Consider the following 24,501-nt stretch of genomic DNA (forward strand, 5'->3'; position numbering starts at 1 on the left):
CCTTTTTTCCTCCCTTCCTTCCTTCCCTCCCTTTCCTTCATTCCTTCCTCCATCCATTTCCTTCCTTCCTCCATCCATCCCCTCCCTCCCTTTTCTTCCTTCCTCCACCCCCTCCCTTCATTCTTTCCTTCCTTCCCTCCCTTCCCTTCCTTCCCTCCCCTTCCTTCCCCCCCCCTTTATTCCTCCATCCATTCCCTCCTTCCCTCCCTCCCTTCCTAACTTCCTCCCTTCCTTTTCCTTCATTCCTTCCTCCATCCATTTTCTTTCCTTCCTTCTTCCATCATTCCCTCCCTCCCTTTTCTTCTTTCCCTTCCTTCCTCCATCCCTCCCTTCATTATTTCCTCCCATCCCTCCTTTCTTCCCTCCTCTTTCTTCATCCATTCCCTCTCTCCCTTTTCCTTCCTTCCTTCCTTCCTTCCTTCCTTCCTTCCTTCCTTCCTTCCTTCCTTCCTTCCTTCATTCCTTCCTTCATCCATTTTCTTTCTTTCCTTCATTCCTTCTTTCCTCCATCCATTCCCTCCCTCCCTATTCTTTCTTCCCTTCCTTCTTCCATCCCCTCCCTTCATTCTTTCCTCCCACCCCTTCTTCCTTCCCTCCCCTTCCTACCTCCATCCATTCCCTCCCTCACTCTATCCATTCCCTCCCTCCCTTTTTCTTCCTTCCTTCCCTCTATCCATTCCCTTCTTTCCGATATAAGGGGGTACAGGTTCTGTTTATTCATCCCAATCTAGTGACAGCCCAACATATACTAGTGCTCCCTGTTCACTCCCTTCCTTAACTGTCCACTGCCACCACAAAATCATTGTGAAAAAAATATTACAGAAATAAATTGTAAAAATAATTAAACAATTAGATAATAAAAATTAAAACATTCTGACACCCACGCCATTTCTCTACTGGCACCATCCACTAGCCACCCAAAAGCATTTTGAAAAAAATGATAAAAATAATAAAACAATTTGTAAAAAAAAAATTGTAAATAACTACTGACACCACCTACTGACACCATCCTAAACGTATTACCCACAGCCATACACGCCGCACTCCTCTCCCTGTACATACTACCCACTGTCATACACTCTGCACTCCTCTCCCTGTACATACTACCCACTGTCATACACTCCACACTGTACATTCCCTATTTAACATTACCTCATTCTGCACTATATAAATAATCTCGGACACTGTTTAACCACACCCCTTTTAAGCCATGCCCAATTTTTAGCGCAATTTAAAGCACACCCCTCCTCTCTCATTCCTTCCTCTCTCTCTCACTCCTCCTCCTCCTCTCTCTCTCTCTCTCACACCCCTCCTCTTTTTCACTCTCTCACTCCCCTTTCTCTTTCACTTCCCCCACGTGGTAGCCATCTTTAAACCTGGAAGTGCCCAGTGGCTTTTACCGAAAGAAGACTGGAACATTCATGCAGTCTTTGCTGCAGTAAATATTTAAATGCCCCTTCTATGCAGCTGAGCTGCAATATGTAGGTAGGGTGTTGTGTGGGTGTGGCTTGAGTGTAGGCGGGCGCACAGGGGGCCCCATTATCTCTTACTGCCCGGGGGCCCCATGAGTTGTCAGTCCGCCCTTGCTCTCAGGCCATCAAGAATAATGTTTTGGTCATATCTATCTATGCCAAAGAAGTGAGTGTTTTTCTAGCTTTGGCTATGTTGTATAGCTAGCAAAACAGTGGGAGATTTAGGAGATTGTTTGCAGTTTAGAGTGGAAAGAGGACAGAGTAAATGGTGTTGCATGCTACAGATTTGTACTTTGCTGGTGATTTTGTGTATGTAAAATGTCCATCATGATTTACTGTAGATACAACTGAATGAACCACTCCCATATCAGCCCAGTGGAATTAGTCTTAAAGCCTATCCTGCATCTAAAGTAATCAGGAATGCCAAATGTGTAAAAAAAAAAAAAAAAAAAAAGCTTAAATGACCATTACTTGCTAAAGTAATAAACAAAACATGATGGCCATTTTGCAGATTTGTGTGTATACATGTACACAATATGGTGTTGCTTGCTTTGGAATTGGCAAGACATTTTTGCATGTGTATTGTTAGTGTATTCTATACAAAGAATATGAAACAATCTGTTAATGTGGATGCTAATTCTAAACATGACAAGAAGTACCAGTAAGTGAAGTCTGTTTCCAAAGAAAATCATTTCTACTATTTATGACTGAATGGGAACCACTGAGGCACTAAAGATCGACATCTGAAATTCAAATTGGCCTACTTTTTGGTGGAATCCCATGTTTTTGTATGTTCTCTGGAGAGTGGAGACTATAGGATGTCAATAGCAATACGTTTAAGAAAGCAAAATACTTTAGGCTCATAAGAACTAAATGTAGTTTTTTTTCTTAAGATTTGTTCTCACAATGTGCTCCACTGTATTTTTAGTTAATCCTTTAGTCTGATACTTTTATTAACTCATAAAAGGCTCTCCAGCTGTTAAATATTCTACCAGATCATTACTTTAGTAGAAATATGTATTAGGCTACGTTCACACTAGCTTTGTCAGCTGGCGTCAGACAAGCCTTTGGGAAGCGTTTTTAACGCTTCTCAAACGCCTATGAAAATTCTGCACATGGCAGCACACAGTGCAAAACTGACACCTCATGCTGAGTCAGGAGGAGTTGAAGCCTCCCATTCAAGTCTAAGGTGACGCTTCTCAAATGCCTGGCAGGAGTTTGCAGAGCATTTGTGGAGCGTTTACGAGGCGTTAATACCATTAAACTTCATTATAGGCATTTGTGGTGCGGTTTTAAAGCTTTGCAAATGCCTATCAAACACCTCAAAAACACGCATGGGGCATTTGGGGAGCGTTAAAAATGCTTCCCAAATGCCTGTCTAACGCATGCCAAATGCTATAGGGGTGTTTGGCAGGAGTTAGAAATAAAGTCAAGTGTGAACATAGCCTTAGGGGCCAGTAGATGTCACTTCATGCTCTAAATGTGATTTGTTTTCACACTGTAAATGTAAAGCCCACAGGTTCTTTTTGCAATTCAAATTAAGAGTTCATTCTACAGTTACCAGTTTTGGCTCAGGCAACAAACTTAAGTTTAGTTTGGGCATAAATACAGTCATTCCCCTGAACCTCTAACACCTGTACTGATTCAAGTATGTCTTGATGTGATGTTTCCTGTGGATTCTAGGGTTTTTTAAGGTCATGAAAAAATATGATCTAAATCAATGTAAATAGGCTAATCATATCAATATATTTCCAGTCCTAGATTCTACTGTAAATGATTCTACTCACATTCTAAATGCTAACATGCTTCACTTTCTGTCTTTTTAGCCATAATGGCGTTTCTGTTTGACCTAAAAGCTTTGGTTGACATGATGTCCATCGGAACACTCCTGGCCTATTCTCTTGTAGCAGCCTGTGTTCTTATTCTCCGGTACAGTACATACTATTTATGTCATTTTCTATTACAGAAAGGAAAGTGGGAGAGTGACATTTTATGTTCTTAGATCTACCTGCTTACCAGGGGAGGACTGACAACTCATGGGGCCACTGGGCAAAAGTAAATCAATCCTCACCCACACTTAAAACCACACCCAAAAAAGCCTATGAAAGGTACTAGGGGCATCTCATGGGGCCCCTTACCGACCCTGGGCCCTCGGGCAGTGCCCGAGTACCCGAATGGTCAGTCCGCCCCTGCTGCTTACTAGTTCTTCTAGTGTTTTTTTTTCTAATGCAACTATTCCAGGAAACCTGAACCCTATGGGGTTTACTTACTAAAGGCAAACAGGGTATTCACTTTGCAAGTGAATTTTTCCCTTAGCTTAGTGAATGTGGTGAAGCATTGCTGACTTCCTTCATCCAATCATGTGCAAGAAAAAATACTGTGTTTTTTTATCTCCATTGCACATGATTGGGTGTCATTTGCAAGTGAATTTTTTCCACCATCATTAAGCTAAAGGAAAAATCCCTTGAAAAGTGAATAGCTTATTTTCCTTTAGTATATCAACCAGGGGCAGACTGACCATGTGGAAACTCGGGCACTGCCCGAGGGCCTGGGGTCAGTAGGGGGCCCCATGAGATGCCCCTGGTTCCTTTATCATAGGCTTTTTTGAGTTTGGCAAGGACACAGGGGCCCCATGATCCCCTATTGCCCGGGGGCCCCATGAGTTGTCAGTCCACCCCTGATATCAACCCTCATATATTTTTATAATGCTAAATCTTTCTAAGAAATATAGCTTATAGCTGTTTCTGCTGGTTGCTCATATTTCATTTTTACAGTGTAAGAACAAAAGTAAAATCGTTCTGACAAAATACTGGGGAGTACAGCATTGCATTTTTCAAGCTGATGATATATAGATGTCACACATTTAACCAAATATCACTCCAAAGTACCCCTACAATTCCAGCTGTGCATCACAGCCAGAACTTCTGTTTTATAGCACAAAAACAAGTTAGAAAAAAAGTTATAGCTCCATGAATATCTTGCTGAATCTGAGGTTTCACGGCATACACAGTAGCAAGATCACAGTTAGATCCTGAATGCATTTTGCACGAAAGAAGCTTACTTGATAGGTCATTCCTGCTATAGTTTTGGCAAAGCTGAGGAACCCGAAGAATGGCGCTGTGTTGTTAGGGCAATAATTTACAAGCAGATTATATATTTACCAGACTTTTAGAACACTAATACTCTTTAAAAGACAGATTTGGACATGTGTCTATCAGAAGGTAGAGTAGAGTATATGCTGGGATTGATCATTTCTGACACAAGGCACAATCTAAGTCACAGTTCTACTGATCAACTCTGCAAATACATATCTGACTCCATTTATCCCTTTGCAATCAGCCATTGTGCTTAATAGATACAGTCAGCATAAAGTTGCAGCTGAAAACCTGGTACAATATGTATTGTATACCCCATAAGATAGATGATGGATGCACACAGAAAGGAAGGAAGACATTCTCCAGGGACCCCAACTCACTACACTATTTGTCTGGTTTAAGCACAATGCTGTACAGTATCTCCTGATATGTATGGTTACACCTGAGAATAAATCTCAAAAAACACATAGCCTGGCCTGTGTTATTGATTAATCACAGCCATGTGCTGAACATTTGCTATACCAGATAAAAGATTAGAAAAGTGGAAGCCCAATTCATTTTTTTGTATGTTATGATGGGGGAGAGGTTGGAACTCCTGGTTGGGAATGATTACCCTTCGTTTCCTGATTGACTGTAACAAGGGTGATCAAAAACAAAATGATCAAGAGATAAAGGTATCTGCAATGTTGTGCAAATCTTGCTTCTTCCTGTAAGATAAAAGATGCCCACACACATCCATACATCCCGTCTGCCAAGGCTACCTATTGGCCCTTATAGTCTGATGGACAACATCATTGATCAGTAGGAACAAGGATGAAGCAGGCTGAGACTGTGTAGCATCTTGAACATCTTATCACTCTTCATCTCTGGATCTACCACAGAAACTGTTAAAGCGGAGTTCCACTCACCCTGTCAAAAAAAAAAAGTCAGCAGCTACAAAAACTGTAGCTGCTGACTTTTAAAAAACAGCCACTTACCTGTCCCTCGGTCCCACTGTGTGTCCCCTGCAACCCGTTTCACCAGCCATCCAGTATTCCTGGAGGCCGGCATCTTCAGTGTGGGCACTTGGCTGTGACTGCTTGCGGCTTCACAGCCGGGTAGCCACTGCGCATGCGGGAGTAGCGCTGCACTTCATGACTGGTCCTGAAGTTTTCTGGGACCTGTCATGTATCCCAAAAGACTACAGGGACGGAGGGAGAACACCTTCCGTTTCTGATGCCTAGGCGGTCAGACCGGAAGTGGGAGCGGGTACTTTTCAAATTTGGGTACCCGCTCCCCGCCCCCCAAAGGTGCCAATCCTTAATGGGGAGCAGTCCTTAAAGCGAAACTTCCCCTTTTGGTGGAGCTCCGCTTTAACTTTCAGGCTCTCTTTCTCCAGGAAGGAATTTTTTTAACATAGCAGCTCAGAAAATACAGGTAGACATGTGAAAAGGAGTTCAGAGCTCCAGCTTTTGGCTGTTTATGTAAATAAGAGATTGCAATTTGCAATATTTCATATTTACCTGACAAGAACAAAAGTTGAAAAAAAATAAAAAAGTTTATAAACAAAATTTGTGAGCACAATAAATTATAAACAAAAACAACACATTTATTTTTAACTAGGCAAACACGTTGGTTATAGCATTTATTATAAGAAATGGTATGTGCTGTTCATTGGAAAAATCTATTGTCACTGTAACTGAAAAGCTGACATCAGCTTTAGCGTTTGCATTCACTTTTCAGTCTGTCCAGTCTCTGTCGCTCTATTCCCCTTTGTGCATTCCAAATTTAAACGTATCCTTAATTGCCCTTGCAGCTGTCCTGAGCAGAAAATTATGCCTACGACAGTAACAATATAATTAATGCTTGTGCGACTGGCTGACTTGGTAAAACCTTCATTATTTTATAATTCTATCATTAATTTAAAAAAAACATTTAAAAGTCTTTGGGGTTGATTTATTAAATCTGGAGAGTGCAATTGAACAAACTGAAGTTGATTGGCTACCATGCACAACTGCACCAGATTTTGCACTCTCCGGTTTTAGTAAATCAACCCCGTTGTGTACTTTTTCTCATGGTTTGCTTCAGGATATACTGTATAATATAAAAGAAAATTAATCAGTGTTTGTTATTTCTTCATATTTAAACCAAACAGCCTGATGATCTCATCCCTGAACGTAAATTGTAAACCAGGGGAATAAAGGGTGGGAATCAGGGTGAAAGCCATCCAATGTTTTCTACTGTATTTTTGCTAAAGAAAACAAAATCTGTAAATGCAGATTTTGATTTAGCTGGACATACATTAATATCCAGTCAGCAGGTAGAACATATTTTTCAGTGTCTTCCTTACCTTCAGTTGAACAAATCCTGTTGTTTACAGAGCCCAATAGCTCAGGCTGAATTTACAAACCACTAGAATTACACCATTGTTATTCTCATACAGTGCAGTATAGTTTAAAGTGGGTTTTTTGTTTTGAATAGAGTTGAGGAAGGGTTAGATACCCTGTCAGCAATTTTTGTGGTCTGTGTCCTAGTACTAGAACAGGAAATAAGACAATATCTCTCTAATACAGTCCCAAGTAGCAGCAAAACCTAGTAAATTCATTAATTAAGTTAATTTCAAGGTATCAATGGAAACAGTGCATCTAAAAGAGGCATGCCTTTGGAACAACTTAGATTCATATATAATGTCTAAATAAGGGATCTGGGGTATCCCCAAAGCTTACATCTTTAAAAGAGAAATATGGGATTTAAACAAAACAAACAATCATACTCACCTAGGTGGATGGTCCGATGCTGCATCTGTTTCTGCACCTCTATGACTAAGAATCACCGGTCTTTGATTGCTCAGTTCTCTGTCTTCAGTGAGCAGAGAGCCGGTTGCTGTCAGTCATTGGCTTTCTGTTCTGTCCCTCTAGCGCTCACTGGACCACCAGGCTGTGCAGAGGGCAAGGGAGGCTAAGCCAGTTGCCAGTCAGGCATCTGGATGGCTCCCGACATGGGATGTCTCAAAAGCCTGGACCGGCTGAGTGATGTCAGCCAACAGGGGACTTTAGCCCAATGTCAGCTGAATACGGGTCACAGGAGTGCAAAACAAACTGCGCTCCTGTGACCTACAGAAGTAGGACCAAAAGAGCTTCCCTCTAACTTCTCCTTTAATAGGTTTAGTTAGGTAATAAAGGGTAAACCTTCTGCATTATCTGACGGATTACAGTACTCTACTACTGATATATATCTTCAAAATATGCTTTTCATTTTTCAAACTTGGATACCTGTATGCAACTAATCGCTTAGTTCTTTCAAGTAAACAAAACTGGTCAACATCTTGCATATTCATGGTTGGGTAGGCAAATCATTTTTGGATTTTGCCACTGTAGTCCATTGATGAATCATAATTATTATTATATTTGGATGGTATTATAACACATAATGGGGTAGATTTACTAAAACTGGAGAGAGCAGTATCTGGTGCAGCTGTGCATGGTGGTCAATCAGCTTCTAATTATGGGCAGCACAGTGGCTAAATGCTTAGCACTTCTGCCTGGCAGTACTAGCGCCCTTGGTTCAAATCCCAACCATGGCACCACCTGCCTGGAGTTTGCCTATTCTCTCTGTGCCTGTGTGGGTTTCCTCTGGGTACTCCGGTTTCCTCCCACACTCCAAAAACATGGTGGAAGGTAAATTGTGTATGTGTATATATAAATATGAGTTAGGGACCTTGTATTGTACTCCCCTTGAGGGTCAGGGACAGATGTGAATGTACAATATACAGTGGGGCAAAAAAGTATTTAGTCAGCCACCAATTGTGCAAGTTCTCCCACTTAAAAAGATGAGAGAGGCCTATAATTGGGATCATAGGTAGGTTGCAAATTATGGTGGAAAATAAGTATTTGGTCAATATCAAAAGTTCATCTCAATACTTTGTAATATATCCTTTGTTGGCAATGACAGAGGTCAAACGTTTGCTGTAAGTCTTCACAAGGTTGGCACACACTGTTGCTGGTATATGTTGGCCCATTCCTCCATACAGATCTCCTCTAGAGCAGTGATGTTTTGGGGCTGTCCCTGGGCAACATGGACTTTCAACTCCCTCCAAAGGTTTTCTATCGGGTTGAGATCTGGAGACTGGCTAGGCCACTCCAGGACCTTGAAATGCTTCTTACGAAGCCACTCCTTCGTTGTCCGGGTGGTATGTTTGGGATCATTGTCATGTTGGAAGACCCAGCCACGTTTCATCTTCAATGCCCTTGCTGATGGAAGGAGGTTTGCACTCAAAATCTCACGATACATGGCCCCATTCATTCTGTCCTGTACATGGATCAGTCGTCCTGGTCCCTTTGCGGAGAAACAGCCCCAAAGCATGATGTTGCCACCCCCGTGCTTCACAGTAGGTACGGTGTTCTTTGGATGCAACTCAGCATTCTCTCTCCTCCAAACACGACGAGTTGTGTTTCTACCAAACAGTTCTATTTTGGTTTCATCTGACCATATGACATTCTCCCAATCCTCTTCTGGATCATCCAAATGCTCTCTAGCAAACTTCAGACGGGCCCGGACATGTACTGGCTTAAGCAGGGGGACACGTCTGGCACTGCAGGATCTGAGTCCCCGGCGGCGTAGTGTGTTACTGATGGTAGCCTTTGTTACGTTGGTCCCAGATCTCTGCAGCTCATTCACTAGGTCCCCCGTGTGGTCCTGGGATTTGTGCTCACCGTCCTTGTGATCATTTTGACCCCACGGGGTGAGGTCTTGCGTGGAGCCCCAGATCGAGGGAGATTATCAGTGGTCTTGTATGTCTTCCATTTTCTAATTATTGCTCCCACAGTTGATTTGTTCACACCAAGCTGCTTGCCTATTGCAGATTCAGTCTTCCCAGCCTGGTGCAGGTCTACAATTTTGTTTCTGGTGTCCTTCGACAGCTCTTTGGTCTTCACCATAGTGGAGTTTGGAGTGTGACTGTTTGAGGTTGTGGACAGGTGTCTTTTATACTGATAACAAGTTCAAACAGGTGCCATTGATACAGGTAATGAGTGCAGGACAGAGGAGCCTCTTAAAGAAGAAGGTACAGGTCTGTGAGAGACAGAAATCATGCTTGTTTGTAGGTGACCAAATACTTATTTTCCACCATAATTTGCAAATAAATTCTTTCCAAATCAGCCAATGTGATTGTCTGGATTTTTTTTCTCATTTTGTCTCTCATAGTTGAGGTCTACCTATGATGCCAATTACAGGCCTCTCTCATCTTTGTAAGTGGGAGAACTTGCACAATTGGTGGCTGACTAAATACTTTTTTGCCCCACTGTATATGTACAGCGCTGCATAAATTGACAGCGCTATATAAGTACCTAAAATTATTAAATAATAAATAACTTCAGCTTGCTCAGTTAAGCTTTAACGAAAGCCAGGGAGCTGATTGGTTTCTATGCAGAGCTGCACCAGAGTTTGCACTCTAAACTGTAAATCAATCCACATGTGTCCATGAATTTAAATATCTAATGGTTGTACCTATAGGCTGCTTGCATATGGCTAATAATAGTCTCCATACATGCCTGGTGGCAGTATGCTATTACAGATAAGTTAACTTTACCCTTTCACCTCCCAGTCATCTAGAACTCAACACACTAAATAGGTAAGAAGAAAGTGCCTAAGTGCTAAAATGGATGTTTAAAAAAACAAAAAAAAAATAATAATAATAGCAGCTAACCACTTCCCATCCAGCCTATGTACATAAACGGCCGGACGGGAGTAGTGCAGGAGTGGGTTGCCGTTCATAAACGGTGCCCCATTTACAGCCTGTGTGCTCTTCCTGGGAGCGTGCGGCACCGCGATCTGGTGCCTGCTGTGTCCTCAGGACCTCTGTGTGAGGTCTTGATCATGTGATCACTGATTGGCCAATCAGTGATCACATGAATAGTAGTAAACAAGATGTTACTTCCTGACGTGTGAAATCTGTGAATGATCACAGAGGTCACATGGAACAAAGCTATTCACAACAGCCTTTTACCATGTGACAAGCTGTGACCAATCACAGCTCTCACAGTATTTCTCAATGGCTGCAAGAATGCAGTCAGAGAGAAGGAGAAATTATTGCTTTTACAGCCTTTATGGGTGTAAAAGCAATCAGTGTAAAAAAAAAATGATCATCACCTCCGACAAGCAGTACATTGTCACTATGGTGACACTTTACTGCTAGGGTGACAGTATGTTAAAAAAAATAAAAAAAAAATAATATAAATAAAATAAAAATGTAAAAAAAAATTAGGTTTTTCTTTTTTACTAAACAGATAACTAAATAAATTTTGGCCAAGATTTATGAAGAATTTTATAAGAAAAACACTTTTTTTCAAAATTTTTGGACTTTTTCATTTATATAGCAAAAAAAAAATAAAAATCCCAGTGGTGAATAAATACCACCAAAATAAAGTTTTATCTGTCTCAAAAAATGCTAAAAAATTCATATGGGTACAGTGTTGCATGATCGCGCAATTGTCATTAAAGTGTGATAGCTCTGAAAGGTGAAAATTGACCTGAATAGGAAGGGGGTAAATGTGTCTGGACTTGAAGTGGTTAAAGAACTTCCTTTCCCTAATACTATTACTGTTAAATAAAAAAAAAATAATAGCAGCTAACCACTTCCCGTCCAGGGCTCTCATAAAATAAAAAGCAGGTACACTAAAGGAGGTGGACTTAAAGTGTTACTAAACCCAGGACCCTGCATTCACTATATCTGGTCTCCCACAGTACACAGAACATGGAAATCCAATAATTTTAGTAAATATAAACTGCTAAATACCTTTTCTCATCAGCAGTTAGAGCAGTCTTGTGACTTCTATCGGTTTCCAGCTGAGCACTGGTTAAAGCTTGTAGGAGGAGTTTTCATTCTCTTCTGACTGTCCTATGAGGCTGCATAACTCCTGACCCTCTGTCTGAACAGTGCTTATTGGCCCTGTGCTGATCACATGCACTCTCTCAAAGGAAAAAACTCTCTAGCCATTCATACTAAACTGAGCATGTGCAGGGTGACTCCCGGAACTATGTATTATCAGCAGATGGATTGGGGACAGTAAAAGAAGGGGAGGATCAGAGAAGATGGGATCAAACAGATTTTTTTGCACAATGCGGAGGATTAACCCCTTAGGTTCCCCAGTGTGTATAGCAAGCATGCTTTACTGCATATACAGGCTGATTTTGCTGTTGTGGGTTTAGTAACACTTTACATTTTTTAAGCCATTCAGACATATTGAATTTTCTATAAACTTACTGTAATGCTATATTTAGTAATCCATACACTAATATTTGTGTACTTATAATGTGTTCACCTCTGCACAGGTATCAGCCTGGATTGGGATATGAGAAACCTAAAGGTGCTCCAGAGAAAGAAATGCTATCGGTGTCAGAAAGGGAATCAATGATGAACGAGTCTCAAATCATGATGCTACAGGAACAAGGATTTAGTTTTCATTCTCTTCTGTACCCTGCCAGTGTGCCAACAGAACAGTCTGCCTCTGTGGTCAGCTTAGTAGTGGGGCTGCTGGGTAAGCTGGAAATCTGTCTTTGTTTCTTCCTGTCCTAGCAGAAATGTGCTGCTTGCTCTGATGTATGCATACAGATAACTGCACTAGGTTTGCAGAGGTTTTTATCCCACTTACTAGGGTTGAGTAAATAAGTTCCAAAGTATGGTCCACCGCCAGGGGCGGACTGACAATTCATGGGGCCCCCAAGCAATAGGGGATCATGGGGCCCCTGTGTCCTTGCCTACACTCAAAAAAGCCTATATAAAAAGGTACCGGGGGCATTTCATGGGGCCCCCTACTGACCACGGGCCCTTGGGCAGTGCCCAAATGTTCGAATGGTCAGTCCGCCCCTGTCCACCGCCATATCAAAGAAACTATTATGCTATGATTTACCAGTTTTTCCATTGTGGTGTCTTAAAGGTAAAATCGTTTGCAAGGCAGAGAAAGGAGGCCATAATAGAAATGGAAAAAATGCCCCCTGTTAAGTTTCTGAGTATATCTCCTATTTTTATATACTAACATCTACAAATGTGCCCAAATAAAACCAGGAAAATATTTTATTTAACAACATTATTTTTCTACTTTTTTCAGTTTTGTTTGCTTTGTTCGCTGGTGTGAGGACGTAGGGCATGTAATGCTAAAAGTAGAAAAAAATACAGTTTTATTTTCTCCTTTGGAACAACATTGCCTACCGCAGAACGTGGGAGAGAAGGCTGTCTGGTACATGAGAAAATTATATACAGGGAGTCTGTAAGCAAAGCCTGGGCTGTGGTTAGAGAAGCACAAAGCAGCAAATAACACATAATATACTCAGTGTTTCCTCGCCAACAACATTACAGAACCCATCAGTTTAAACATATATATTTTATTTCACTTTCAGAGAGTTGAAGTTGTTGTGTGATTGGATAACTAAAACATGTTGTCACTAGAGGGCCAACTATGCCAGAGAAACTAGAAAATGTAAAAATTAGAACACTCTACTTGCAGAGCCATACAAAGCAGTGTGCTGGAGCTGACAGGGGAGAGAACTGTATTTGTTGACATACTCGGTGACTGACAGCCAAGGCTGTGAATGATGGCGCAGGTAGGGTGCGTGCGCGCGTGCCCCCTACCCGGAAATGTGAAATAATATATATATAATTCTGATATAGGCACCGGTAAATCAATTAAAAATAACACTGCACCAGAGTAAGAAATAAATGCACACAGAAATATGAAACTGTGAAAACATTCTGGTGTGATTTCACTCACAGAAAGATCCCCCTCTGGTGAAATGTTACAATTTATTTTCTTTCTTGAGCTCTTTCTTGAGCTCAAGACAGAACATTTCCACACTGACACATTGTATACTTTTAATTTACTGGCCACTGCAGAGTTCACCTCACTTTTATGCTGTACTTTTCTAAATACCGACCGCTTACTGACAGGTGATAAATAACGAATGTGTCTGTTCTTTAGCCCTGGTTCACACTGATGCGGTGCAGAATTTGCAACGTTTTCAGTGCTAATTCCGCACCGCATCAGAATCGCACCCCGTTCATGCGAGCCGCTGCGCGTGTGTATGTTATGTTAACAACACCCCGAAAACGGTCTGCAAAACGCAGTGCGATGTGCAGAATCGGATCACATAGGTGTGAATACCCAAAGCGATCCGATTCTAGTGTGGACCAAAAAAAGGGTCCTGCACATTTTTGGTGCGGGTGTGGTGCGAATAGAGCCATAGAAAATGTATGGCTCCAATCTCATCGCACACAAATCGCATGTGATTTGCACAGGAATGCAGTGCGGTTCCTGTGCGAATCACATGCGATATACCGCACTGCATGTATGTGAACCCAGGCTTAGGGAATTAACTTTTGTAGGGTGATATTTACCTGACATTTTTTAAAAATGTGCTGTATTTGCCTCACATTTAATATTTTACTTTGATGAATTGACACTTTTATTATTTCATGCGATACTTCTGAAAAATTGGTTATATGACCTTCTTACCACAGGCAGTAACCCTTTAGTGAATTGACCCCACTGTGAGTGCAACATCCTGCATTAGAGAGGCTCCTAGTTTTCTGTGGCTGAAGTCACTGTTCTCAGCTGAAGGAAATGTCTGGCACCAGTGTTCTCATCCAACCATTGTGCTTCTACAATACTTTTATAACAGGGTAGTGTATGAAGATGTAACCCCATCTCGGAGAGAGCAGGGGAGAAAAGCAGAGTGGTTGATGCAAGGTGAATCCAGGCTCACACAAAGCATTTTTTTTACCTGTAAGACTCACAAGAATGCAGTGGGTGACATTCAAGCACACAGTTTGAAAAGGACAATCTATTTGTATAGTTTCATACTTTTTACCAATTTATTAGGTAAATGATTAGCAATTATCAAAAGGTACTGCCCTATTTTATGGCTGTATATACTGTATATTGAATGTGCAATGCATGCACAAATGTGCACTCTTCTTCAGCACCATGTGCATCCAAAAATTGGAAATTCCAGCTTGTGTGTGCAATTAGTTCATCTGTAAGACTGCTTTCACACTGATCAGTTTTTGTTCAGTTTAAAAAAGCGAAAAGAAAGCGGAAAGAAATACACCCCTTTAGGCCCCTTTCAAACTGGCGTTCTGTATGTCCATTTTCATCTGTCCGTTTACGGACTTGCGGATGTAAACAGATGAACATCTTTTCTGCATCCGTTAATGTCCGCATCCGTTAACATCCATTTTTTTTTAATGCAAAAAAACCCTATTTATTATTGTGTAAAGATGGATTGCAGGTGGCTTGTCAGGGCTTCACAGGTACAGAATTAAGAAGACATGCATTATTAAAGTAACAAGTACTGCTTTTGGTGCATGAACAGTAATTTTGGTCCTTAGTATATTGAATTAATTTATTCATGGGATTCTAAAACCAGCAAATGGATAAAAGTACTTGTATGCTTCTTTCTACAGCAATTATTATTTGTGCATTAAGTGTCTTGACGACGTATGCAGTGACAGCGATATATAATATGGAGGGATGGAGCATCGCTCTTCTTTCAATATTCATTATACTCATCTGCTTTATTGTGTTAATAATCTGGAGACAACCACAGAACCAACATAAAGTTGCTTTCATGGTAAATCTCTCTTATACTAAACAGTGTTATTTCCCATTAATGTTAAACTCCAGACAAACTGCTAGATGAAATATGTATATGGTAGCTGGTTTAACTGCCAAACATTTGTATTTCTATTCATTAAGTACTGAGTTATACACGGTTCTGCCACGCAGCACAGTCCTGAGCGGCAGGGGAACTGATCTTTCTACAATTCAGTAACATTTACAAGTCTTTTCACCACCTATACCCTGTGACTGGACAGTGAAAAGAGAAGTAGCAGACTGATGAGCTCAGCTCTCTACCACTCTGCTCTTTCCTTTCTAATAGCCTGCTCCTGGTACTGTAGCACTACCGATTGTGCTCATTTTCCATCCCTCTTAAAAAAAATAGACCGACTTTGTGTCCAGGTTCCATGTTACACCCAAATACAGTGTAGCATTAAACATGGTTACATTCAGCACTTCTCCACCGCAGACCATTACCTCAACCCCATACACACCTAACTGAATTGCAGAGTGCTTCTTCTTGGTAGTTCCAGATTTTCATTTGAATTCAGTCCCTCTGTTGTAGTCTATTGATTACTTCCACCAGCCCCATAACTGAAGGTCTGCACCTTGTTAAGCACTTGGGACCGGGGGAATGGTTTGAATTAGCCTGTGCATTGCACTTATGGTGCACTGATCGCAGTTGTAATGCATTGCAGTCTGTTGTAGGACATACCTGTTCCCCTCACTTCCAAGTTACCCAATTAACATAATTCCCATAGCAACCCTGCCAATTAGTTTCAGCGGGCTTTAATCCCTCCCCTTTGTAGGCAACCTGAGCTAATTGCATTTCTCAGTGACCCTATTGTGCACTGCTGAATGCGCCTGTGTGTTTGCATGGCTCCTTGCAGTCTAAACCCGGGGCACATATGGCAGGGTAACAGCACAAGTGCACAATTGGCAGATAGTTGTCACCCCAGATCAGGACGTTCCTGAATAAAGACCTTCATGGCAAGATACCCAGGCACACTTCTAATGAAAGTTGTATATTAAAAAGATTGCAAACAACTTTTGGAATTACATCAACATATTAAAATGTATTTAAGATTTTGGTAATTGGGGTTGTATCTACTTTAAGGCGCCTAAAATTCACACAGGACAGAAAATATGATCAATCTTGGAAGAGTATGTCTGGAAGCAGTAATGTTTGCAGCAATTTTATATATATATATATATATATATATATATATATATATATATACTGTATGTGTGTGTATATATATTTATATATATATATATATATATATATATATAGTATATATACAGTGGCGAAAATAATTATTTGTTCCCCTGCAGATTTTGTAAGTTTGCCCACTTACAAAGAAATGAAGGGTCGATATTTTTTTTTATCATATGTGTATTTTAAATAATAGAGACAGAATATCAACCAAAAATCCAGAAAAAATATGATACAAATGATATAAATTGAGTTGCAGTTCAGTGAGTAATATAGGTATGTGATTCCCTACCAACCAACAATAATTATGGCTCCTACAGACTGGAACACAGTCATGTCCTGCACAGTCACAGTCTGTGTTCCACTCATGTGGAACACAGACTAGTCCTGCCAATTTAAGAAGGTGCTCCTAACAACAACTCATTATGTGTATAAAAGACACCTGTGCACAGAATCTCTACACACAGAATAGTGCACAGAATGGTCTACAAGGCCATCAGCAAGAAGCTTGGTGAGAAAGAGACAATTGTTGGAGCAATTATTCGCAAATGGAAGAATTACAAAATAACCATCAATCGCCCTTGGTCTGGAGCTCCATGCACGATTTCACCTCATAAGATAAGGATGATCATGAGAAAAGTGAGGGATCAGCCCAGAACTACATGGGAGGAGCTTGTGAATGATCTCATGACAGTTGGGACCACAGTCACCAAACAAATCATTTGTAACAGAATATGAAGCCATGAATTGAAATCCTGCAGTGCCCGCAAGGTCCCCTTCCTCATAAAGGCACATGTACAGGCCCATCTGAAGTTTGCCAATAAACATCTAAATGATTCAGCAAAGGATTGGAAGAAAGTGCTGTGGTCAAATAAGACCAAAATTGAGCTCTTTGGCATTAACTCGACTCACCGTGATTGGAGGAAGAAATATGCTGACTATGACCCTAAGAACACCATCCCTACAGTCAAGCATGGAGATGGAAACATTATGCTTTGGGGCTGTTTCTCTGCTAAAGGTGTCAATTTTGTTGCATTGAGGGGCCAATGGACGGGGCCATGTATTGTAAAAACTTGGATGTGAACCTTCTTCCTTCAGCCAGAACACTGAAGGTGGGTCTTGGATGGGTCTTCCAGCATGACAATGACCCAAAACATTACCACCAAGACAACAAAGGAGTGGCTCAAGAAGAAGCACATTAAGGTCATGGAGTGGCCTAACCAGTCTCCAGATCTTTATCCTAAAGAAAATTTTTGGATGGAGCTGAAACATTGAGTTGCCAAGCATAAGCCAAGAAACCTTAAGGATTTAGAGAAGATCTGTAAAGAAGAGTGGACTAAAATCCCTCCTAAGATGTGAGCAAAGCTGGTAACCAACTACAAGAAACATCTTGCCTCTGTGCTTGCCAACAAGGGTTTCTCCACCAAGTACTAAGTCATGTTTTGCTTGGGGATCAAATACTTATTTTACTCACTGAACTGCAACTCAATTTGTAACATTTGTATCGTGTTTTTTTCTGGATTTTTTGTTTGATATTCTGTCTCTATTATTTAACATATACCTATGAGAAAAATTATAGACCCGTCAATTCTTTGTAAGTGGGTAAACTTACAAAATCCGCAGGGGATCAAATAATTATTTTCCCACTGTGTGTGTGTATATATATATATATATATATATATATAATATTATATAGTGAATAGGTACTTATACAAAATGTGTTTAAAATGTATTCTTTTGCAAAGTTGTATTGTATAAGCTACATGTGTTCATGTCTTCTATAGGTCCCACTCCTACCTTTTCTGCCAGTTTTTAGCGTACTGGTAAATGTTTACTTAATGGTACAGTTAAGTGGTGACACCTGGATAAGATTTAGCATCTGGATGGCTCTTGGTGAGTAGGATTACTGTTCAAAGTTATGTCTTAGTCAAAATGAATGTTCTTTCTGTGCAAGGATGGAACACTTATTTGTGACATTTCCTCTGGAGCTGAACTAGCAACTAAAAGTAGAATGCTGACTGTAAATGTTTTCTAAGAGGTATTTATCCTCCTTCCAAGAAGTTAATACTATGATATATTCATTGGTTTTGCAAGCTCCGTTTTCAAAAAGCACTGCAGGTTATTAAGGAAGCAGAGACATGCTTGTCAGTGTAATTTACTATTATACGTAATTAGAATAGACCTATAATCCAGGGCTCAACATTTCAAGTCCTGAGCTACTAGCCAGGCATTAAGACTTGCTCGCCACCAGTTGTCCCACCCAACCCCTACCCTGCTCCGCTCCTAAACACGCCCTCGTAAATTATCTCATGAAATGTCAGTTAAATGTCTTATGCAGAATAAATATTAACAACAACAAATTTAACAATATTAACATAAAGCAATGTAAACACCTCCTCCATCCCGTGTCTTCTTCCTTCTTCAGTCCCATCTCCCCCATCCCATGTCCTCCTCTACCAGTCCCCCTTACCATCACAGCCTCCCTATACCATCAGAGTTCCCATTTACCATCAGAGTCCCTCTGTACCATCAATGTCCCCCTGTACCATCAGAGCCCCCCTTTTACCATCAGAGTCCCCCTGTACCATCAGAGCTTCTCTTTTACCACCAGAGTCCCCCTTTTACCATCAGAGTCCCCCCTGTACCATCAGAGTCCCCCTTTTACCTTCAGAGGCCCCCCTTTATCATCAGAGTCTCCCTGTACCATCAGAGCCCCTCCCTCATACTCTTAGAGCTCCTCTGTAGCATCAAAGTCCCCCTGTACCATCAGAGGCCCCCCTGTACCATCAGAGCCCCCCTGTACCATCAGAGCCCCCCGTACCATCAAAGCTCCCCTGTACCATCAGAGCCCCCCTGTAACATCAGTGTCCCCACTTACAAAAAGAGCCCTCCAGCGGGGTTGGAACTGTGCATGGTGGGGAACGAGAGGAGGAAAGCAGAGAACAGGTGTGGCTAGACCAGAATGGTGGGAAGAAAAGGAGAGGAACGGAGATGAATACCAGTATGTTAGGGAGTGGAGGTTGCTACGGCGGCACCCTGCACACAGTGCTGGCCCACACATTCCCCCTAGTGAGAGACCCGGACAATGGAAACCGAGGCTGAGGGAGGAGAGCAAAACACTGCGAGTGAGCGGAGAGAGAAATGGGGGGAATGGAGAGGGTGATGGATGCACAGGTCTGGGACATGGAGCGCCAGGGTCTGTCTACCCAACTGCCTTATGGTGGCGTCGGCTCTGCCAGTGACTCGCCCCCCTATTATTTCCACTCGTCAAATGCGAGCGGGCGAGTGGAAGTTTTGAGGCCTGCTATAATCAATAAAAACAGCTTGTATTCTTGTGTAGCAATAGGGCTGTATTTAATGTGGGGCAAAAGGGGCAGCTGCCCTATGCTCAGTCATTGTTGTGGGGCCCAAAGCAGCTGTCCCTTGAGCCTACGCTCCCCACAAATAGCATATATGGTCGTTTTCACTTTCATTGTCCCCTGATGGCTTTGTCCTGGGATGGCAGCATTGGCTTCACTAGTGTAGCTGCACATGTTGATCTGATGGGCAGCTGTGGCTCCCGGACCCTCTCTCTGCACATTTGGCCAGCAGTTCTGTGGCTTCTCTGGTGGTGGCGGGAATACAATCTGCAATAGAGTCACTAGTGTTAATGATATTGATGGGCAGCTATGCTGCCTTGAACCTCTCTCCTCACCTCCGGCAGCTTACGCTATACAATGAAGTACAGCTGCCCATCAATATCATCAACACTAGTGACCCTAATGCAGCTGCATGAGTTTCTGTGTGGGCTCTGCCCCCTGTGCACTCCCGCTGCCACCAGAGAAGCCACAGTAGCCTGAGAAATGGAATGGAACGGTATGTAGTCATAGGGTATTAAACAGGTTGCAGAGATGTGGGTTGGGGGTTAAATAAGATACTGGAAGGTACAAAGTTGGAGGGAACAGAAATGTGCTCGGAGGTGTGTTGGGGGTGCTGGGGTTCTGGAGATACAGAGATGTGCAGAGGGTATGGGGGAGTATGGGGGGTTGCAGAGATGTTCAGGGGAGTATATAGATGTGGTGTGCAGAGACTTGCTGGGGGTAAGGAGGTGTGTTGGGAGTATAAATCTGTGCTGGGCCATGCAGAGGATTCTGAGAGGTGCAGATTTGTGTGTGTGTGGGGAGGGGGGCTGCAGAGGTGTTTAAGAGTATATAAAGATGTGCTGGTGGATATGAAAGAGTATTGGGGTGCAGAGGTGTGCTAGGGGTGTGAAAGTCTTCTAAAGGTACAAAGATGTGATGGGGGTACAGAGTTGTGCTGGTTGTACAGAGATGTGTTGCGGGGGGGGGGGGGGTACTGAGGTGTGCTGGGGTATATTTATGTGCTGGGGGTACAGAGATGTGCTGGGGATACAGAGGTGTGCTGGAGGTACAGAGGTGTGCTTGGGGTAGAAAGGTGGATATGTATGGGGGAGGGGGGGCAAGAAAATGTTTGCCAAGGGTTCAATCAATATTAAAGATGGCCCTTTGTAGCATTATTACTAGACTGCATTGTACACAGTAATAAACATGTTTAATGTGTTTCTAGTTTGGGATAGAGTAGGAAGATGTTAATACTAGTTTATCTTTGCTGGCCATGTCCCCGTGTCCAGTTGGGGAGGTTTTCCATTCACTTCCTGTCCCAGAGACACAAGAGGAGGTGAGAGGAAATCCCCTCTTAGGCAGTTGTCACAAAACAAATTTCCCCATTTCAAGTTGTACCTCTAACCTCTTGTTCTAGGGGCAGTTCTAACATTTTTGATTACCTTCACTTTCTATTTTGATGACAGTGCTCTTCAGTACAAATAGGTGGATATGTTGTGGGATGAAGACAATTACAAAAAAGATGACCTGCCCTACCCAAAATTAGATAAAAAAACAAAGCTATACATGCATTGTAACACCCATGCCAATTAAAGTTTTGCTGTCTGTGTCCCGTTGAGCACATCACTTCCCAGAGACATAAATAGAAGTGAAAGAAAATCTCTCCCCCTTCCACCACCTGTAAAAGTAATCCAGCAGCTTCTTAGCCACTAGGATTATGTTTAAACTGAAGGGAATTCCCGGCTCTAAAAAATGATATCTTGGACCAAGATATCACTCTTCCAATCCAGTGTCATACCGGTATGTTGCTGGAAGGGAAGCAGTTAACTCAAACCTGGCATGCTGGCTTTTATCTTTCAGTAATAAAAAAAACAAAAACATTTTTGGCATGCATATACTTAAATAATCTTAATTTTTTACTGTTTAATACAGTCCAATATATACCAAAAAATTGTTATTATTAAACATTTTTTTTTTAGGTTTTCTGATTTACTTTGCATACGGCATTAGAAATAGTCTTGAAGGGAAACCCAAAAAACATGATGAAGATGATGATGATGATGGTGATTCAGAAAACAGTGGTATGGAAGAGAAAAGTCCAGAAAAGGAAAATGAAGAGGAAAATGCCAAAGAAAGTGATCATTTCATTTTACGTGAAAGGACAAGTGAATGCTAGTGATAAGCAAGTCTGAAAGAATAGAAGTAAGATGTCTCTTTTATGCCGCACACTGCACCTGCATTAGGTTAAGTTATCCAGTGTTTGATATTAAAGGACTGTGTGCAAAATGCTGGAACGATGACAGATCCCAGTAAGATAGAGCTCTTTTCTGTGGATCTATGTGTTCTACCAAAAACAACATACTTGTAACTCTGTTTTCCATGTCTCCATAGAAATATGAGAGGTGTTTTGAGGTCTTGCTGCTAAATTGCTTTATTTTAAGTGTACATATCATACTGTGCTAGAGCTTCTCAGCAAATGAATCAAAGTTAAAATGTGAGAAACTCGAATAGAAAAATGATTTTTGTTACTTTTTTTTTTAACTAGGCAGCATGCCACATTCCCGAAGGTCTTTTTTTATTTTAATCAAATGTACAACCATAGCTTAGTTTTTTTATTAGCACTAGTTTATTATTGTTATTGGGATAATCACCTTCAGATCTACACAACAGATGTTTCTCAGGAATGATTCTTACCTTTTTTAAATGAGTCTTAATTGTGCATTGGGAAACTTGCTTGCAGCGTTAAGGAAAATGTATCGATCGAGCTAGCAAGTATTTCCATCTGCATATATATATATATATATATATATATATATATATATATATACAGGGGCTGGACTGATTATAGCATCACCCAGTATTATATATAACATCAAGCCATAACTCTAACCTTTTCTCACGCAATACGGAATATATGCCAAGACAACATCAATCTATAGATGGGTTCCAATCTTTTTTATGCATTATCACCACTGCCTTATGAGAAGTCAGGACTGCACAATGTTTTTATAGTTAAATAAAGTTTATTAACTTATATGTCCATTTCCATACTTGCCAGGAAGCCAGGTCAGATCTGACTGATGGCCATAATTTAAATTTTCTGAACAATTCAGCAGTTTAATTTTGTTGATATTCAGCATGAGCAAGTCATAGAAAAGTATCTTAAGTTCACATAATAAACACATAGGTCAGTTTATTTTTCAAATTTGCTGTTTAACCTATGAAATTTATTTTATATTAGGGGTTTAAGATGAAACAATAGCGCCACACACAGAATTATTTATTTAATTCTGATAAATCAAGAAAAAAGTTTTATCAGGCCTTGGAAAAATGGTGGACATGGAGTAAATATATGGTCATTGAATTGATCTTTCTATTGAAATAAGCTTCAGCAGCTGGTTGTGAGAACTTCTGAAGCCTGTTTCAGTAAAAGGAGCATTTAACTTCTGCATTTTTTCTCCACGTCCACCAATTTTCATTCCAATTAGTATTTAAATCCCTGATGAAGGGGTAAAGTACAAACTCCCAAAATGCATTGGCTTTGTACCCTGGATTTACCATGGTGAAAAACAATTTTGGTCTCTGAAATCATGTATTGTGCTCTTGTTTCATCCTAACCCCCTGGACCTTCCTCAAGGTGTCTTTTCCGAGGCCACTTTGTATGTAGGAACTACCTAGCCAGGGCCACTACAATACAATACAGACTCTCCTGAATATTTTAAATAAGAACCTTGGAAACTAATTGCTATAGAATGAAACACTTTTTTCCAAACCAAGGGTGGATATTTTAGCACTGGGTTAGTCTCTGCTGTAATAAGCAGCATCAGCTTGGTTGAACTGAAAATAATTATTATCCTTGAGCCCAATTTTGTGCTCAACTGATGGTATTTTCTACCAGGTATTCTTGGAACATTTGAAAAGTCTTGCGAGCCAGAAGGCAGACAAAAATTCCTTATTTTATACTCTCTAATGTTGGATCGCAAACCTCTAGCACATAACTACCAATGTGATAAAATGCAAAATAAAAATATATTGAGTGTTGCGCTCTCAAACCTTCAATCAATACATGATTATTTAAATCATTTAATTATAAAAATTACAATAATTAAGAATGATGTGTATGAATAAACATAAATTGTAATAATCTTATACTCTGAATCTTCTGAATCAACTCAGATAAACCATGTGCATGGAACAGTGATGAACAAACAAATATAAAATAAAATAAAAATAATAAAAAATGTCCCAAAAAGTGACTTTGTGCTGAAAAATCTTCAATAATTATAAATCGGTGACTGCTTGTGAATCCTCCCTCAAGTGAAGATATGCGCTCACCTCATAGGAAGCCTGCAATTAGGCTATATAAGCTTGCGGTTCACCTCCTTTGGAACCTGCTTGTTTGGAACTCCTGTTATAAGATATCCATGGTATACGGCATATGCTATGGAATGAATCTCCTCTCCAGAGGGTGCTATTCCTCTATGTTTTCATCTCCATGCGGTTCGTCCTCTCTTCAGCTGCGGCAACTACAAGTAGCTGTCCATAAGATCGCTATCTTATGGACAGCTACTTGTAGTTGCCGCAGCTGAAGAGAGGACGAACCGCATGGAGATGAAAACATAGAGGAATAGCACCCTCTGGAGAGGAGATTCATTCCATAGCATATGCCGTATACCATGGATATCTTATAACAGGAGTTCCAAACAAGCAGGTTCCAAAGGAGGTGAACCGCAAGCTTATATAGCCTAATTGCAGGCTTCCTATGAGGTGAGCGCATATCTTCACTTG

At 41.0% G+C, this 24,501-nt stretch overlaps 1 protein-coding gene across 3 annotated transcripts in view; it reads left to right on the top strand.

Annotated features, from left to right (window-relative positions):
- The window catches only part of SLC7A2 (solute carrier family 7 member 2), a 138,194-nt gene extending 114,422 nt beyond the window's left edge, over window positions 1-23,772 (top strand). For all 3 annotated transcript variants that reach the window (XM_089669315.1, XM_089669317.1, XM_089669316.1), the window contains exons 8-12: window positions 3,299-3,401; window positions 11,876-12,081; window positions 15,003-15,169; window positions 18,157-18,265; window positions 21,693-23,772. In XM_089669315.1, the coding sequence (XP_089525441.1) occupies window positions 3,299-3,401; window positions 11,876-12,081; window positions 15,003-15,169; window positions 18,157-18,265; window positions 21,693-21,889 (782 nt within the window). In that variant the 3' untranslated portion in view covers window positions 21,890-23,772. The remainder of the gene's footprint in view (window positions 1-3,298; window positions 3,402-11,875; window positions 12,082-15,002; window positions 15,170-18,156; window positions 18,266-21,692) is intronic.
- The last annotated feature ends 729 nt before the right edge of the window (window positions 23,773-24,501 follow it).

Source organism: Staurois parvus, unplaced genomic scaffold (assembly GCF_062004578.1).
Source record: "Staurois parvus isolate SC_StPar_1 unplaced genomic scaffold, SC_StPar_1.0 ptg000071l, whole genome shotgun sequence".
Classification (NCBI taxonomy): Eukaryota; Metazoa; Chordata; class Amphibia; order Anura; family Ranidae; genus Staurois; species Staurois parvus.